We start from the raw sequence: 18,131 nt of genomic DNA, 5'->3' as shown, positions 1-18,131 counted from the left end.
ATTGAGTTGCCAGGAAATTTTTGGAGTACAGGCGTAATTTTTAAATTATTTTTAAATAACTTCAATCTGAATCAGATATTTAGGTCTCAGCAACATCATCTGGGGACATTTGTGAGACTCACAATCTTAATAGTTCACTTTTTTGTTGTTAATATTATCATATATGATACAAAATATAAAGACCATTAAGTGAATATGCAGAAAGATGTTTTAATCTACTTTTATAATTATTTAATTATATGCTAGAATACTGCAGTAACTCTGAACACCATTGACTCTCATAACTCTGCAAACTACCAGATGCAAAAGAAGTTGTAGGATGATGAATAATAGTAATGGAGGGGAAAAAAAAGGGAAAGATGATTGAGAGACTGTAAAATGAAGGGCTATCTCAGATCTTTCTCTGCCTTACATGAAGGCGCGTGGAATTCATTTCATATTACATCTGACTCTGTTTAAATTTTCTTTGCAGATATCTTGAATGTTGTCAAATATTATTAAACTGACAGTTTAGGCCCTCATCAGGTGCAGCCTCCTTGACGTACAGAACCAAATTTTAATCATGAGCAAATGGAACTTTCTCTGAAGTTCTGATAACTGTGCTTGAACTATTAAGCCAGCCCTTGGTAAGATGGACTTTAAAGCCTGTAGCTGCAAAATACCTTTACCAACCCCAAGGTATTACATTTGGAAACATCCACCTATTCACTGCTTTATTCTGTCAGCTGTTCTTGGGTTGACAACAGCATAAGTCAGTTCTCGTTTTTATATGTTTCAGACATCCAGGAAAATAATTATTTCAGCATTCCCTCTCAGAACACAACTGCCATACCTATGGACAGAACCACATTATGCTGAGGAAGTTCTGTGATGTTACTAGCTTAGGGTTTGCCCTTGGAGAGAAATAAGTTCTACCAAAGCTGTAATTAAGACACGCAACATTCATCATATTTTTAAAGTTTATAATATCCTGGGATATCTCCTGAAATACATAAACTGAACCGAACCCAAAAAACCCCAAACAAATGAACGAAAACAAAGCCAGATAAATTTCTCACAATGTTTTTGAGAATAGTAGGAGCATGAATTATTAGTGTACCATTGGCCAAATTATTTGAAGGATCCAGTACATGAGCCAAATATCTGACTGGAGAGCATTCTGGTGTATAAGAGCAGTGGTTTTTTCCTTCAAGCTGGAAAGACTTGATAGACACCACAAAGGAAAAGTTCTAATGACATTCACTTCAATGCTGCTTCCCCTTACACAACACAGTTCTTGTGAAGCTATGGGTCATTAGAAACATTTATTGTGAGAGTTTTTGAATCACTTCTATAGCATATAAACACCAAATATCACCCCAAAGATGCAGTGTGACTGCAGAGATGAAAGGAGAAGACTTTATGCCCATATCATTTTCTTTTGCTGAAAACATCCAGTGACACATTTTCAAATTACAGAAAGTCTACACCAAGGTTGGCAATGACCACCTTGCAGTAGCAGGGTGGAAATGCAGGTGACACCGGGGAGGTTTCTTAATGAAAACCAAGGGGAAACACAAACCTATATTTGCTGTGGTTTCTTTCCACTCCATGTATAATGCTACTACTGCCTGCACGGTGTTGCTCACCCACGTCTGTATTGCAAATACAGGCGTGGTGCTTATCTGCATCATTTGTGGTGCCACAGCTGTTACTGGGGACCTGCTAATCCATTCCCTTCAATTTTGATGCCCTTACAGTAGCACCTATTCCAGCATGGGTTTCACATGCCATTTTTAAACACTCTTGAGCAAAGTTCAATGTCAACTTTTTGTTACATAATATTTTGCTAACTTCTATGACTTAAGGAGCAGCAGAAATCCTTTTTCCTCAATGAACAGAGGTATATGTGCAAAGAAATGCAATACCTCCCATTCCCATAACCACAAGGAATGAAAAAATATCTTCTACCTCTTTTTAGCAGTGTAACTTGTTTCTGATATGGCTTAGATCTGTGGGAATATGAAGGGCTGTTTCTCGCAGCAATAGCTGAGGGACTGTATTGCCTTTTTTCCTCCTGTCTATGTGTCTTTGTGTTGGCCCCTTACCCTTAATGTGAGCAATTATGAAGTGCTTCCTATCATACTTGTGATTTAGCATTAAGAACTTAATTTCCCAACAGTGCATCTAATCTTTAAAGATGGTTATTTTTCTTAATTTTTGGATGAAATCTCCTACTCACAGTGAATTCTGTGAGGAAATGGTAGGACTTAGACAGTTAACCTGCCAGCTACACTAACAAATCAGATAGTTTGACATCTAGACCAGACTATTAGTTCCTGCAATGAACTGACAACATGAAACCACAGATGGAAGGATTTGGTGTTGCAAAATTTTACCTGCCAAATTGGAGGCTATGTTGTCCTCTCGGAAGAAACAGCCCATTTTGTGATGCATTCTCAAGAAGGAGAATGTGGCAGCTGTTTCACTTTTTGCAGCAACATGACACAGTGTTATAGGAAAGAAAATACAGAGAGTTATCTTAGTTGATTGAAATGAAGCCAAATGACAGTGTGCCATACCACAGCCACTCAATTACATACGTTGAATGTAGATAAAGTTGTAGTTACCCATAATGGACTTTGGCCAAAAGAAAACATCATGAATCTTTCAAAGACACTAAAGGATTTTCACTGACCAAAACTTTAACATGTTGGCAGATAACTACTAGGTTGAAGGCCATTTGGGGATAACAAAAATAGATCATAAATGTCACTGTAGATAGCATATGGCTGTAAGCCACTGAAATATAATTGATCAAACTTCTATCTGTTTGGAAGGAATGATGACCATTTTACTACAAAATAACCCAGATTCAGCAAAAAATTTTTGCAGACATATGCCATTCAAATTATTCAAACCTCTGATAAAGTGATTACAAGTAAGCAGTGCAGTAAGCTCTGTGAGGCAGTAGTTTATTTTAATACTTTTTTCTTTTTAATTAAAATACATTCTTTTTTATTTACTATCCATTCTTGTAGAGAAAAAGATGACCAACTGAATTATAAAGTTCACAGTTTTGAATTAAAATCCTTCCTATATTCTAGTGAACATCTTCTACCTTCAAATTAATTACAGCAACTGCTGTTGCCAAGAGCTGCATTAGTCCTTCTGAAAAGTGTGAAAAACAAAGTCTAACATTAGATCAAACATTAGAAAATGTCATAAGTTGCTCAAATATGAAGCAAGACATAAACCTGAACATATTTAGAGTCAGAAGAGTATTTTGGAGTTAGGTTTCTACTCTGACTTTGAAAATCTGAGCCATATCTTATCTAAGCATAGGGTACAGTCCATATGTGCCCTACTGAGCTCAAAGCATCCTTGCACTGACTAGGTCAGCAACCACATTTCTGCTATGCAGAAAAATGTGGATGTTTTGAAGACTAAAAATTAATTACAACCTTTTTTAAAAGGGCTATTGTTTTAATAATGAAAAATTCCACAAGTTCAACTAAATATTAAAGAACAATGGCTGATGCTTTATTCCAAAGGCAGCCTTTCTTACACTCTTATACACTTTCTTACTCTTTCTTACACTTACACTTTCTTATACTCTTAGGCTGGACCAATTATAATTTTTATTTTATTTAAAGTTTAATTGACCCTTTTTAAGACTTAATCCAAAGGCCACTGAAACAGTCTCCTTGACATCAAAGGATTTTGGACCGAGTTCTTAATGAATGTAAGCACAAATGTTCCAAAAGGAGAAACAAATATTTCTCTGCTTCTGACATGAGTTATTTTTAGTGCTGCAAGGTCAGATAGTAGGTTTTGGCATGAGAATGTTTGATATAGATACTTTTCAAGGAAGAAGCAGTACAGTATTTTGCATAAATACAAGTACAGATGTTTGTTTGGAGGTCAGAGTTCATAAATAGTCAAGTATGTACATATTACATGAGCAGTGAATGTGTGCTAATTTAGTTTAACATAACAATAAACTACTACCTCTCTGAAAAATTGCCTTTGGAATTTGGTAACCAGGATTTGTCCTCTAGATCACCTTAATTGTTGACCTGCAATATGATCTCTGGTCAGAAAATAAAGCCAGGGATGTAGACCTATGGACAAATCAGTTCTTTGAGGTCAAGGTAACCTAATCATCATCCCATATTCTGCATGGAAGAAAAATGAGATTGGGTTGTAAATGAGGAGTAATGGTGGTTAGAAGACCTTTAGGTATCATAGCTGATAGCACATAGCACAAAACAATTATAATCTATCCACATAGAAAGGAATATATAAACTTGGATCCATGCTGGCAGACTTTTCTGAAAGGAAATACAAGCTGGCAGAGATGGAAATAAACCCCTGCTCCCTCAAAAGTTTTGAAAAGTTTTTCTAGTTCTATGTAGGTGTCCTTGGAAGTAAGATAATTGTGGAAAGAGTGCGATGGGTTCATTTCTGCCTTTTCCTTCCAGGCCACCTCCTCTGCATGGCTACATTCAGCCCATGTAGTCTATGGCCAGGAAGAGAGGATGGATGGCTTCCATCTTGGAGACCTGGCATTCAATCAGCCTACCAATCAAAAAAAAAAAATCAAAACAAACAAACAAAAAAAAATTCCTATGCCCAGGGAAGCATATGTGTATGTTGGGATGACCTTCCATGCTCTTTCCCTCACACCAGAATTTGCTCCCTGCTTCAGATGTAAGGAACAGCCTATTATTATTCTGTCTATCGAACTTCTCTGTTCATTTTTGAGTTATGGTTGTTTCTCACATGACCACTTTTTCATTTTCATCTGTGAGATTCCAAGAGCACCTGAAATCCTAAAGTAGACCACATGTAGTAGGAAGCACTGGGGATGGGGATGATTTTTCCCAGGGTTGCAGTCATGGCTAACACGGTGAAAGTCTACTCCCATGCTGAAATTCTGGCTCTATGGCTCTGATTTTAATTGCTTGAGTTATGGGGAATTTGAGTCTACCCATAAGAAGAAAGCTTTATAGAATGGTTTATCCATGATTGGTGCTGGAGATGGTCCCCCACCTTGGAAGAAAAAAGCAGAGTTTTTGGCTAAAAGGGCCTGAAGTTTAATGGAGTTCCCATGGGTCAAGTGTACTGAGAGATTGAATATATAGATTTGAGTAATGTGTGGGAGCAGGAAGAATACAAGAAAAAAATATATTTATATAGTCCAGGAAAAATGCAAGAGATGGAAAAGAAAAAAATTAAAGGAGCTGAAATATCTAATAAGCTCCATTATTAATAAAAAGAACTACGATCCCCTGGAGTGTAGATAAGATGATTTTACTAAGTGGTCTTTACCGATTTAGATGTGAAACTACATAAACAAGACCCAGAGCCATAATTAGGGGCAGAACTCCACCGCAGCATCAGATATGTTGATTCCTTGTGATGGAAAGGACTGCTCTTGTCTAGGATACATGAGAGGATACCACTCCGGTTTCCTCTGAGGTATTTAGGATCTGCTTAAAGAGCCCCATCCACGGCCACAAATTCTTTCTGGAGCTGAATAAAATGTTTCATCTTAAAAAATGCACGTTGAAAATAATCTCAAATCTGAATTTATTGGGAGACCCGTCTCCTATGTGGGATTGCTAGCTTGCCAATAGGATATAGATATTTCTAGGTCTTGCACAGAATCGAGGGCTGGGAGGAGAGGATGGATGCCGGAGATGCCGCAGGTCGGTGCGCGGGGGGCGCAGCGCTCCCTGCCGCCCGCCCAGGGGCGGGAGGGATGGGCGGCAGGACCGGCCGCGAAATGGGGACGCTGGGGACACTGGGAGCAAGGCTGCCACATCCTTTCGTGGCAGCAAGCTGGTAGGACTTGTACACGAACGGCCACACAACGACCTTAAAAAATGAATAAAAATCATTGTACCAATTTTGACAATGAAACGGACTCTTTAGGGGAACTCCGCATTATCCATCTGTTTTCCAGAGGTACCGAACGAAGCGAGCGTCAAAGCGCCGGCAGCCAGAAGCCGACCCGTGGGAAGCGTCCGCATGTCCGCGGGGGATCCTTTCCGCGTTCCGGATCTCTCCCCAGGACCCAGCACGGCCGCCCCCCGGGTGGGAAGCCACTTCAGGGAGATAAAGCCCTCGGGGCTCGCTGAAACACGGGCGAACAGAGCCGAGAGCGGGCGGGCAGCGCTGCACGGCCCCGAAGCTCGGGTGACCCAGCCTGACGGGGCTCTGGTCAAGGCGGGAGCGGCTCGGCCGGGGAATCGTGCCCTCCGGTGGCCGCCGGCAGCACAGCCCGGCCGAGCCGCGCCGAGCCGAGACGAGCCGAGCCGAGCCGAGCCCAGCCCAGCCCAGCCCAGCCCAGCCCAGCCAAGCCCGGCCGAGCCGCGCCGAGCCGAGCCCAGCCTAGCTGCGCCCGCCCCAGCCCGGACCAGGTAGGGAGGATGAATGACGGGAGACCCTTGACAGCTTTTCCGCGTCCTTGGTTGTTTGAGCTGCCGCGGTGATGGGAAGGAGAAAAGAGGTGAAAGAAGATGAGAAACGGGTCCCGCTCTCATACCCTTTATATAGTCATTCTGCCTGCCTGCTGTTGCTGAGAAGAAATTTGTACCAGGGCACAGTGAAAGTTCTCAGCCTGTTTCCCGGTGTGCTTTCTAGACGGAGCAAATTACAGCATAAACGCCGGTGGGGAAAGTTGATGGGTGATCTCTTGTCTCTTTTGAAGGTATATGGTCCTGACCAGGCTTTCACCTAGAATCCATAGGAATAAAAATACCTGGCTGTGGAAACTAGTAGGGAAACCTCAATTGATTTCAGTGGTCTTTGCAACAGGAAAATAAAACCTCCAATAAAACACCAAATTGAAGGTTTCGGCATCAAAAACTCCTAGGCGAGCTGTCTCTAGGCGTGCATGTATGTAACACATTGTTCTGTATTCCAAGGAATCACCAGCAGTGAGAGTTTTACCACAGCGAACAGCCTTTGTGACCTAAATTACATGTGTATGTACTTGCCGTATGGACAATACAGAACAGCCTTATTGCAATCCAACTGTAATTTTTGTGTATGCACAATATGTATAACACATCTATGGGGACAACATTGTAGTTGCAACCCCCAGATCTTGAGCACATTAGTTCTTAAATTTCTGCACTGATTTATAAACAGGCAGACAAAATCGGGCTTTTCATTCATTCATTCATTCATTCATTCATTAATTCATTCTTAAAAATCAAGGAAAGAACCAACCTTTTGACCTACTCCCCTTAAAAGCTGAGATGTTTCTTCCTGGCTAAGGCAGTAGATACTGTTTGTCCCATCCTGTGGGTGTCTCAACACTTAATGGATGACTACAGAATGGCTGGCATAAAGTTGGGGAGATTCTTTACAGTGATTTTCCTGTGATCAACCATTACTATAATGATCTTCACAGACCAACCTACTCCTCATTTATTCCTCCCAGGAGTTTGTCATTTGTTTAGCTGTGTGTTCACAGGCAATCTAGACAACTGCTTCACCAGTGTTGTACCTTTCTGCACAGGTGACAAAATTCTGGTGTTCTCTGGGTCCTGCCAGTTCATCCCACAACATGTGTTTTCCTGAGCTGAGGCCCAGGGAAGATTGCAGGAATGGACCTGGAAATACCTCATGAAAGGCTCTGGATCTGTTTGCAGTTTTGCTTGCTACCACCAAAAAGTGAAACAGGGTTGAAATTCTGCCCAAGGAGCCAGGAGAGTTCTTACCCAAGCCATGCATATGCATAGAGAAAAACAGGACATGACATCCTTTTTCTCATGCTCTAAAGTGGTCTGCAGGACTATCTTAGTGGCTTAGTAGAGGTTCAAAAGAGATGGTTTAACACTGAATAATTAAAACACAAATTTTATTTTAGTGTGACATGCAAAGGCCCCACCCTAATCCCCATCAGAACTGTAGATTTCAAAATAAATTAGAATTTAATTGATTTTCTTTAATGTCTGCACAGACTTCACTCCCTTTCCCTCCTGACATATATATGTATTCACACTGGAAAAGATCAACAGTACATGCATGCACACACAAGTACATCCTCAGATATAAACACACCAGTATGTCTTTCTCTTTCACACAGACCCCCCAGACATGACTGTCTCACACATCCACCCTCCTCCCAACATAGCTCCACACACCCCAGCACTAGGCAAGGTTGCTGCCTGCCAGCAGGCCTAGGGAATCCAGGCAAGCTCCCTCAGCCAGCCCAACCCAAGTCCCCCGGGACATATTGTTGCCACCACAGCCCATCTGACCCCTACTCTCCTGTGTGGGTCTTGACAGTAACATCACGGACTTAGACGCCTTTGCTCCTGATCCCATAATTTGTGAGACAGAGATAAAACAAAAGCCAGAATGAAGATTGGGGGGGGGGGGGGGGGGGGGTAGGATGTGAAGGCTTGTGCAGTCCTGGTTCATACAGCAGTGTGGAACCACATGAGTCCTGCTAAACAGTGCTGGTTGCTTTTGCTGCAGTTTACACAAAGAGTAGCTGACACTAAGCAAAGACATCTACTATGGTCAGCTACTCCTCTCTCCTCAACTCCATCCCTACATTTCTCCATGCTTTCTATTTTTACAAACCATGTAACACTACTTCTCCACCTGTCATTGACTGCTCCATACACCCTCCATGCACTGCTCTACACACTCTCCTCCTGCCTCATGACAAGAAGGTGATGTCCTGCATCCCATTCAAAGTTCAGGTTACCCAGACAAGTCATGCATCCCGAAAAATCAGCTCAGGAGGTGCTGTCCCTCCCTTCTTTCAGGCAGCATCCTGTTCTGAGCAAGGTAATAGCTATCCAGGTTTGTTTTTCCCTGTGATGTTTTCTTCTCATAAGAAAAATGAGGGACGGTAGGAAGGCAGGAAGGAAGGAAGGCAGGAAGGAAGGAAGGCCCTTCCTAGAGCCACCTACGGATGCTCATCTCTACTGTTTCCAACATTTCTTCTGTAACGACACTGCTCAACACTCCAGAGGAGTAGTGAAGCTCCGAGTACAGATAAAATTATTGGTGAGAGGAAGGTGAAAGGAGAGCCAGCTCTTCTTACCTTGGGATCAGCAGCTGCTGCCAACACAAGGGAACCCCTGAAGGTCTCCGGACAAGCCATGGTGTTAAGCTGAGTGAAGAGGCCTGTGGTTGCAGAAGACACAGCAGGAAAAAGCCAAAAGCCAGGGAAGCTATGCAGACTCACTCTGGGTCCGTGTGCCGGCGTGCCTTCCCTTGCTGGCTAAGGCGGTCCCTGTTCCCTCCCCGATCCTGTTTCCAGCTGTTTCCCAAAAGAGTAGGTTTTGGGCAGACTGCTGTGTGCTCGCACCCCGGGATGGAAACCCGAGAAGGAGAGCTCGCAGAGAGGGGCGGCGAGAGGAGAAGCGTCGGGACAGCTCCGGCGGCTGCGGGTGCCCGGCGGGCGCTGCGGAGGGGCCAGGGCCAGGCGACCGTGGCCGGGCGGCTGCCCCTCGGCGGCGGCGAGCAGGGTCCTGGCCCCTGGCAGCTCCCGGGATGATCCCTCTGCCCGGAGGAAAGGGAGTCAGTCCCCAGGCAGAGACGACTCTCCCCGGAGAAGATGACACCGCTCTTCCAGAAGCCTTGCTTTATTTCATAACTGGGATTTATCGCTCATCTGCCATTCCGTTCGCCCTGTCCGCCCTCACACCTCCACCAAGCCGGGGAGCTCTGCGTTGCCGGCGCTGCCCGCTCCGCCCCGCACCCGGCCGTGCCCGTCCGGCGGTGGCTGCCAGGCTGGCAGCGGAGGAGCGCGGTCCCCACGCAGGGAGCAGAGAGAGTTTCGCCCCGTTTACTGATGGATGGCGATTTCTGGCTTTCCCTCACAGGCGTTCCCCGTTTGAATCTGAGCTGTTGTTAAAAGACACACCACCTGCTCTGTACTGCCAGCGAGCTGGGAAGGCACAAAGGCGGGGGATGGGAAGAAATAGTTTTGGCTGCAGACATGGAAGAGAAATTAAAATAAATAATCTCTTTTCCCAGGAAGTGCCGGACTCGGGCGCCTTGTGGGAGGACGGACTGAAGTGAGTGGTCAGCACACAAAGAGTTTGGGCAAAGAGGGTTTGTAACCCTCCCGTCTCCCGGTATGCCAGGTTGGAGACGCGGATCCTCCCGGGTTCCTCTTAAGACGAGCTCAAGGACTGGTACTTATGCATGTACGAAGCCAATGCTTGGTTTCCCCTCTGCTTCCACCTCTGAAGATGGCTTTCTCCGAGCGCAGTCCTCCAGGCTGGCAGGACGAGGCTGTGCCACCACCCCTCCCCAGCCCAGAAATGTGCGGCTCCCTCGGCAAGTCAGAACCCGGGGCGCTCAGTGATTGGGAGTGCGGCGTGTGCTAAAGAGGGTCAACATTAGGATGTGCCTGGGTGCTGCCCCGCGGGTTATTTCCCTTTTCCTTCGTTCCGCTACAAGCCGTGCCCGCTGCAGCGAGGAAAGCGGGCTTTCCCCGGCCGCTCGGGGCGGCTGCCCCCAGCACAGGCACTGGGCAGCTCGCTGACCCCTTCGCAACAGCGCACCGGGTGCTGGGCATCCCCATAACCTCCCGGGCCGGCCCCTCAGCACCGCCCCAAAGCCGAGCGCTAACCGAAGGAGTCTGAGAGGGAAACCACGGAGAGGGAAACCGAGAAAGAGGTTGGGGTAAGGATGTAAGTGCGTGCGTGTGGGGAAGCCAGATCACTTGTGAATGGCTTGAAAAAAAATAATTGGGGGAGGGCGTGGAGGGGGGGAAGCGGAAACTTTCCTATAAAACTCAGCAAAAGTCCCTCCTCTCCACGTCAGGCCAATGACACTGCTGCCCCCAAACTTTCCGCCAGCAGGAGCTATAAGAACCTCCAAGTCTTCAACTTTCTCCCAATCCCAGACACCTCGAAGGGGCTCCAAGGAGGGATCGGGAGGGATTTTTTTTTTTGGTTGGCCTTTTTATTTTTTTCCTCTTGGATCCTGATGCCATCCCCCCTCCCCCCAAAGTGAGGTCCTCCCTCCTTCCTTCCCTCCTCCTTCTCCTCGCAGGCCAGCGAAGCAGCCGATCAAGGGGGAGCTGGCGGGTTAGGTGCCCCCCTCTTCTCCCTGCCCTCCCCCCCCTCCCGGCCCGCTTCTCGCGTCTCCCCCCAGAGATGATGCAGCAGGACGAGTCAAACTCGCCAGTCTCCCCCGCCGACGACAGCTTAAGCAACAGCGAAGAGGAGCCGGACCGTCAGCAGCTGCCCAACAACAAGAGAGGGGGGCGCAAGCGCCGCTCCAGCCGCCGCAGCGCCGGCGGCGCCGTCGGGGCCGCGGACGAGCCCTGCAGCCCGGCCCAAGGCAAGCGGGGCAAGAAGTGCGGGGCGGGCGGGGGCGGCGGGGGCGGCGGAAGCAGCAGCGGCGGCGGCAGCCCCCAGTCCTACGAGGAGCTGCAGACCCAGCGGGTCATGGCCAACGTGCGGGAGCGGCAGCGCACGCAGTCGCTGAACGAAGCCTTCGCCGCCCTGCGGAAGATCATCCCCACGCTGCCCTCGGACAAGCTGAGCAAGATCCAGACCCTCAAGCTGGCGGCCAGGTACATCGACTTCCTCTACCAGGTCTTACAGAGCGACGAGCTGGACTCCAAGATGGCAAGCTGCAGCTATGTGGCCCACGAGCGGCTCAGCTACGCCTTCTCGGTGTGGAGAATGGAGGGCGCCTGGTCCATGTCCGCATCCCACTAGCAGGCGGCGTCCCCCACCCGCATCCCCCCGGCAGGAGCCCTAGGTAAGACAGGGACCCCGAAACCGGCGGGAAGAAAGGGGGGAGGGAAGCGTGAAGCCGCCCGCTGCGCCGTGAGCCGGACACGCGTGGCCGTGGGGCGAGAGGGCCCGTACCCCGCCCGGAGGGGCCTGGCTTCCCGGAGCAGCCGGAGAGCGGGGCGGCTGGAAGTGCCTCCCCCGCTCCGGCGTGTCCCTCCTCCTGCGCGGCCCGGGGTGCGCCCCGGGCCCCGGGGGCCCACGCGTGGCCGGGCGGGGTGGGCTGCGGGCGGGAGGCGGCGGCGGTGCGGGTGTGCCCCAGCCAGATGGGGCCGGCCTGAGATCACTTTTTCACCAAACGCTGCGGAGCCAGCAGGGCTGCTGGGATGGCCCCTGCTGCCGCCGCCGCTGCTGTTGCTCATATTTTGAAGTGAATCCATGTCCTCCCGTTGTGCTGCCCGATGAGGGTTTCTTACGGCCCCAGCAGTCCCTTTCCTCTGCTCTGACACAGGGGACCGCCGGGCTGGGATATCTATCACACGGTCACCGCACCGCCCGCTCGGCGAGTTCTCCCTTCTCCCTTCCTGCCCGATACGCGTATTTCCAGAGCCAGAGAGGTGTAGGTAGATGTTTGTGTAACTTTCGTTTCAGTAACGAGTTTTCCGCCCTTTCTGGGTTTTTGCAGATGACATTGTTCCCACAGCAGGAGAGAATGGACAATCTAGAGACTCTGAAGTTGGATACGATTTTTTTTGATCTTGTCTAACAGAAAAGGTACCAAGGATTTCTTGGAAATTAGAAGAGTAATATCCAAATTCAAAGCAGGGCGTGGGGAGCACTTAAGGAAAGAAAGAGAGAAGGGCTTTGGACAGTGACTACCCTCTGGGCGTCGGTACAATCCACACATCTCTGCATTCTGATAGAAGTCTGAATCGTTCGATTTTTTTTTTTTAATTTTGACGAAGAATGTTGGAATTGAACTTTTTTTTTATTTGCCTTTTTTTTTTCATGCATGCATTCCCAAGCGGTCGTGCCTATGAGCCAATGATGAAAGGAAATACATTATTGCATTATTGTGGACTTTCTTCATTCTTGAATGAAACCAAGCAGCCAACCAAAAATACCCATGTAGAGATGAAAACCAATTTTTTTTTCCTAGGGGGGAATAAGCTGGGCTCAAGCTGTTATATACCCGGTTCCTAACTTTTTTATTATTATTATTTTTCCTCTGAGAAAAAAAATAAACATTTTATTTATTTATTGATGACCCATGTTAAAATGCAAATAGATCCGGTGTCTAAATGCATTCCTATTTTTATGATTGTTTTGTAAATATCATTGTATATTATTTTTCTGCAATAAATAAATATGATTGAAATTTTAATAACCTTAAAGTTTGGTTTCTCTGAGAATTCAGGGTTAAAACTTTAGATAAATACCTGCTTGTTGAGCTGTAAAGACACCCAGGAGAGAGGGGGCACTAGTATAAACAAATCAGGCGAAAAACGCAAATAAACTAGCTACTGAGAGACACAGGCACGTTATTTATTGAGACAGCTTTATTATTCTGTGCTGAAGCTCACTGCATCTGCAGAGGAAGGTATTGTCTCTTCTCTCTTTCTCTCCCTCTCCCCCTTTTAATCTTTGCGCCAGGCACGGCGGAGTTGTGCGGGGAGCGGAGTTTTCACAGCAGAGCTTTACCCCTGCCTTCGTGTTTTGCCCCCAGATGTGAGGCAGGAGAAAGGCCTGCTCCCCAGCCCCCGGCACTTTTGCTGATATCCCTGAGGAAGTGGCATCGGTTTTAAACAGGGATTCATCCATCCAAAGGCAAAGCAAAAGAAAGTGAGCTTGAAATAGGGAAGTGTCTAGAGAGTGGGGTTTTCCGGTGGAAGTGATGTTTACTCTGCTCTCTAGGGTTTTATATAAAATATATACTAGCGATCATATTTTCGTTGTGCAAAGCACGGAGGGATACTCTAACCCGCCCTCTTCTGCTTTTCTACGTGTAGGGAACATATTGCCCCGCTTTCTTTTCACCATAATTTCCACGGGGTCCCAGTGTGCGGCGCGAACCTGGGCAGCAAAAGAGAGGGAACCTCCAGATCTGAGGGCTCTGAAGGAAGGTGAAAGGGAAGTTGTTAAAAAAAAAAAAAAAACGAACCCCCAAAAAACCCCAGAAAACAAAACAACTCAAACAAAACCTCAGCCCTTATAAATGGACAGCTGATTGAGTCTCTGCTGTCACTTGCTTATCTCCCAGCGCTTGGCAGCCGGGCAGTGAACAGGGAGAGAAGCCTCCTGCCCCTCCGCGGCCGAGAAAGGTGCGCGGATGCGCGGAGACCGCTGCCTTCCTGGGAGCTGAGCACTCTCCTCCTTGGAGACAGGGACTCTGCCGCCGGAGTTCGGCCAGGGTCGAGGCTAAATAGGATGGGGTACTTTTTCAAGACAGAGCCTGTTTGCATAGCTCATGAGTTCATTTTATTGCCTGTATTTATTTCCACATCCACGTATTGCCGTCTATCACCCACATAACGGTATCATGAATATAATATCGGGCATATTTTTAGCCAGTGCGCAATGTTTACAGGAGAGAGCTTGCAGCGCTTGTTTGCACTGACGGATTAGCGAGGACTCAAAAATTAGATGACGGCCCTGGTGGTCGCAGCTCTCAGTGATGGAGAGGCAGAGAAGCCGCTGCGAGGTCCCGAAGGCTCGCTGCCTTTCCCCGGCACTCCGGCACCCGCAGCCGCTCTCTCAGAGACTCCGAACCCCCGGTTCCGATGCGAGAGGCTGCCGAGAAGCAGGTAATGTTTGCCCGCGTTATCTCTGCTGCAGCGAAGGCGAGAGGCACGGGGAGCTGGCGCAGCTTTGGCAGTGGGGTGAAGGGAATTTGGGAGGTTATAGATGATTTTGGTTGCTCCTTTTGGGGGAGAAATCACACTGGAGAAAGGTGTGGAAAACTCCTCACATCTAGAAAGAAAACAGGTTCCAGGGGTGAAAGAAACAGCCAAGCGGACGAGCTGTTCGGTGCTGAAGAGAAGGTGTGTTGCGTGGAAGGGGATTCCTCCGAAATATGAATGAGGAATCAAGTGCACTTTAGAAGCCACGAAACAAACTGTGCTCGGCCTCAGAAATCGGTAGAGGCCCCTTTTGATGGACTTAAAACCTGACTGGCTCTGCTGTAACAAACAGCAGGCCTCTGGGCCAGCCGGTGCAACTTTTTTCCAGCAAGCTAAACACCCGAGTGAGAAAAATCTCTAATTCCTATCCGTGGGGTTCATGCTACCGGCAGGTCTTTCTTTTTCACTTCTGCGTCCCTCCGAGAGAGTCCCTGCCGGCGCCGCAGCATTCCCGGGTAGCAGGCATTCAGCTGGTGCTCTTTCCCGGCTGACAACTCATTAAATAAAAATTCGTGAGAGATAAACCTAGCGTACTAGCGTACCCTTTCCTGGGTTGAAACTGGGGACCGTAGATGCCTGGTTCTCCTCGGGCTGGAGCCAAAAACAATTAAGTCAGCGTCAGGCTTACTGAAGAAAAAAAAAAAAAAAAGAAAGAGAGATAATATGTATATTAATTTGCCTTCTGGGAATTTTAAACACTCTTGAAATCGGGAAATTAACTCGGCCTTTGGAAATCCTGATTGATTTCCTTTTTTTATTATTATTATTTTTTTAATTTTTTTTTTCTCGGAGGCATCAATCTGCCCCGTTTATTCGCAGACCAAGAAGTCCGGGCCGGGGCGCGGAGCGGCGGTGCCGGCTCTGCGCCTCCTGCGGGGCGGCGGGCGGGGGGCGCCGGCCGCGGGCCCTCGCGCATTCCTGGGTTTGGCAGGGGCCGCCCCGCTGCTTTCTCCAAGCCGGTATCGGATTCCTCCCCGGCGTATGATTTCACTTGAAGTCCTGCCCAGGAGCCCTTCAAAGTGCGCTCTTGTCCCGCTCCCATGATGTCAGGCGGTTTTCCCTGCATCTGTAATTTTAAGAAAAACAAACAAACGCGCCGTGGGGATGTGGGGGGAAACGGAGGGAGAGGGCGGGGGCACAAAAGTCACGGAAAAGCGCAGGGGGAGAGGGACTCACCTGCGGCGCCGGCAGCTCGGGCACCTGCCTCCCGGGGCCAGCCGCCGCGGGGCTCGGCGGCTCCCGGGAGCGGGCTCAGCAGCCGGAGCCGGCGCTCCCGCAGTCGCTCCCGGTGGCTGCATCCGCCCGGGTCACCCGGCTCTCCCTTCACCTGCCCGCTCCGGCAGGCAGTAGACCCGCCGGGAGAGCGGGAGCGCTCCCGCCATAAATTAGCATCTTTGGGAAGCGGGTGGTGGCGGTGGTGACGGCAAATCCAATCCACCCCGTAAGGGGATCCGGGAGGCTAAAGCAAAAGAAAAAAAAGAGGCGCACACATCCACATCCCATCAGGACTTATTTTATTTGCTGCACGCATAACCTGCCCGCAGTAAACATGGCACAGGATGTATTTTACATTAACTTCTGCACCAGCTTCTTTCGACTTCAGTCCACTTAATGTTCTTGGCAAATCAAAGCACGTGTCCTTTGAAGAAGGTGTGTAATTGGAGTTTAAGGCATGTATGGAATTCCCAGATGTCTATAAAGTAAGAAGGAGCATTTGGCAGGTCACTTGAAGGTGGAGCAGGTTAAAATCACTTGTAGAAAAGTCCCCCTTTTCTTTTTTAAAAGCAAACAAGCTGGCCATTTATACGGACCGAGTGATCGACATTGCGGGAGGCTTAGAACGGTTTTACAGAGCAAGAACAATAAAGCTGCGGTAACCTAATGATGATGGTAACACCCGTTTTAAAGTACGAAATAAAACGCAAACCAAAACTAAATATTCAGATCGGCGAAAAAGTTGTCCATTCTCTTGGTAGTTCTCGGTCTCCTCCGCCCGCTCAGGAACACTTACACTGTTCTTATCTACACAGTCGTCTTGTCTTGGTTAGCGGACGCTTCCCCATTCTTCTCATAATGAGGTGACATTAAATTTGCAGAAACTTTACAAAAATTCTCTTGTCCACCGTATGGACACAGGCAATAAAATAAGTGTTTTACTCCAAAATAATTCAGACGAACCACGCTGGGATAAAGACGGCTGCAAAGGTATCAGGAGCAATTAATAATAGCAGATATAATAACGGAATAGATTTGGGACAATTAGACGCTGATCATTTCGCTTTGGAAGTATTATTAGCGTTCGTGCAAAACATTAGCCCGAGCAGGACCATGGGTTCGCCTGGGGGGGAGAGATAGGGGGGGGCCGCAAATCCTGTTTGCATGTGCTGCAGAAATCCCAAAGCGGAATATTGCGGCGGGAAGAAGACCCGCTCCGCCCTCCTAATGCGGGGAAATCTGGAGGTGGGAAGGGGAGAGATGAGGAAGGATGCTCTTGTGAAGGGTCGGGGTCTCTCCCTCATGACTAGGGTTGCTTTGTTCTATTCGGGCAGAGGCAGAGTCATTAAACAAGCAGTCAAGAAAGGAGCAATACACGCGACTGCAGCCGTGGAGGAAAGGAGAGCTTCAGAGGGGAAGGGATTTTGACATGTGAAAAGTTAAGCAGGTACCTGAAGGAGGTTTATTTTGACCAGATGTTCGAGCTTTTATGAAAATGTCACGTGAAGCGAACAGATGTACAACTTGCAAATGGAGCCCCGCCTTGTAAACACTGGGAAGAGAAAGGCTCGCAGAAATTCAAGCATAAATAATTCCTCTTTTTTTTTTTCTGTATGTGTGTATTTGCACATATATGTGCAGTATGTAGGCTCTACTTAAACTGATTCTTATTTGTTCGTGAAAAAAAACAACCAGCCAGCAGTTCTGTTCGAGCTTGCTATCCTCTTCCAGTGCACCTAACCAGTTTCCTTCCTTCCTTCCTTCCTTCCTTCCTTCCTTCCTTCCTTCCTTCCTTCCTTCCTTCCTTCCTTCCTTCCTTCCTTCCTTCCTTCCTTCCTTCCTTCCTTCCTTCCTTCCTTCCTTCCTTCCTTCCTTCCTTCCTTCCTTCCTTCCTTCCTTCCTTCCTTCCTTCCTTTTCTTTCATTTTATCTTTCTTCCTCCCCTCCTCCATCTCTTGCTCTTGTTATCTCTCTTTCTCCCTTTATCTATTTTTCTCTCCTTATTTTCTCTCTTTCTCTCTCTTATAATTCTTTCTTTCACGTCGGCTGACCCCTCTCCTTTATTGTCGGGTCCGTTTGATCCCAGGGAAAGTATCGGATCTCTCCTGGGAGGAGAAACTGAAACTAATCAATTGCCTTCTATTTGAAGGTGGGTAGGAGCTCCTAAGAGCTCAGAAGAAAGTCTGGGCTGGCAGCCCCCTAAGCGCTTCGGTCGTGGCGAAGGGGGGCGGCTGTGCCCGGCTGTGCCCGGCTGTGCCCGGCTCCAGGGAGCGGGGTCCGCGGGAGTGGGACCCCCTGTCCTGCCCTGT

At 48.0% G+C, this 18,131-nt stretch overlaps 1 protein-coding gene across 1 annotated transcript; it reads left to right on the top strand.

Annotated features, from left to right (window-relative positions):
* The first annotated feature begins 10,677 nt into the window (after positions 1-10,677).
* On the top strand, positions 10,678-11,693 carry TWIST1 (twist family bHLH transcription factor 1). Its single transcript, XM_062495492.1, has one exon. It carries the CDS (start codon positions 11,124-11,126, stop codon positions 11,691-11,693), a length of 570 nt encoding a protein of 189 aa, XP_062351476.1. The 5' UTR covers positions 10,678-11,123.
* Positions 11,694-18,131: the final 6,438 nt, after the last annotated feature.

This window comes from Cinclus cinclus, chromosome 1 (assembly GCF_963662255.1).
Source record: "Cinclus cinclus chromosome 1, bCinCin1.1, whole genome shotgun sequence".
NCBI lineage: Eukaryota > Metazoa > Chordata > Aves > Passeriformes > Cinclidae > Cinclus > Cinclus cinclus.
Note: the sequence above shows the minus strand (reverse complement) of the source record. Positions and strands in the feature narration are given on the sequence as shown.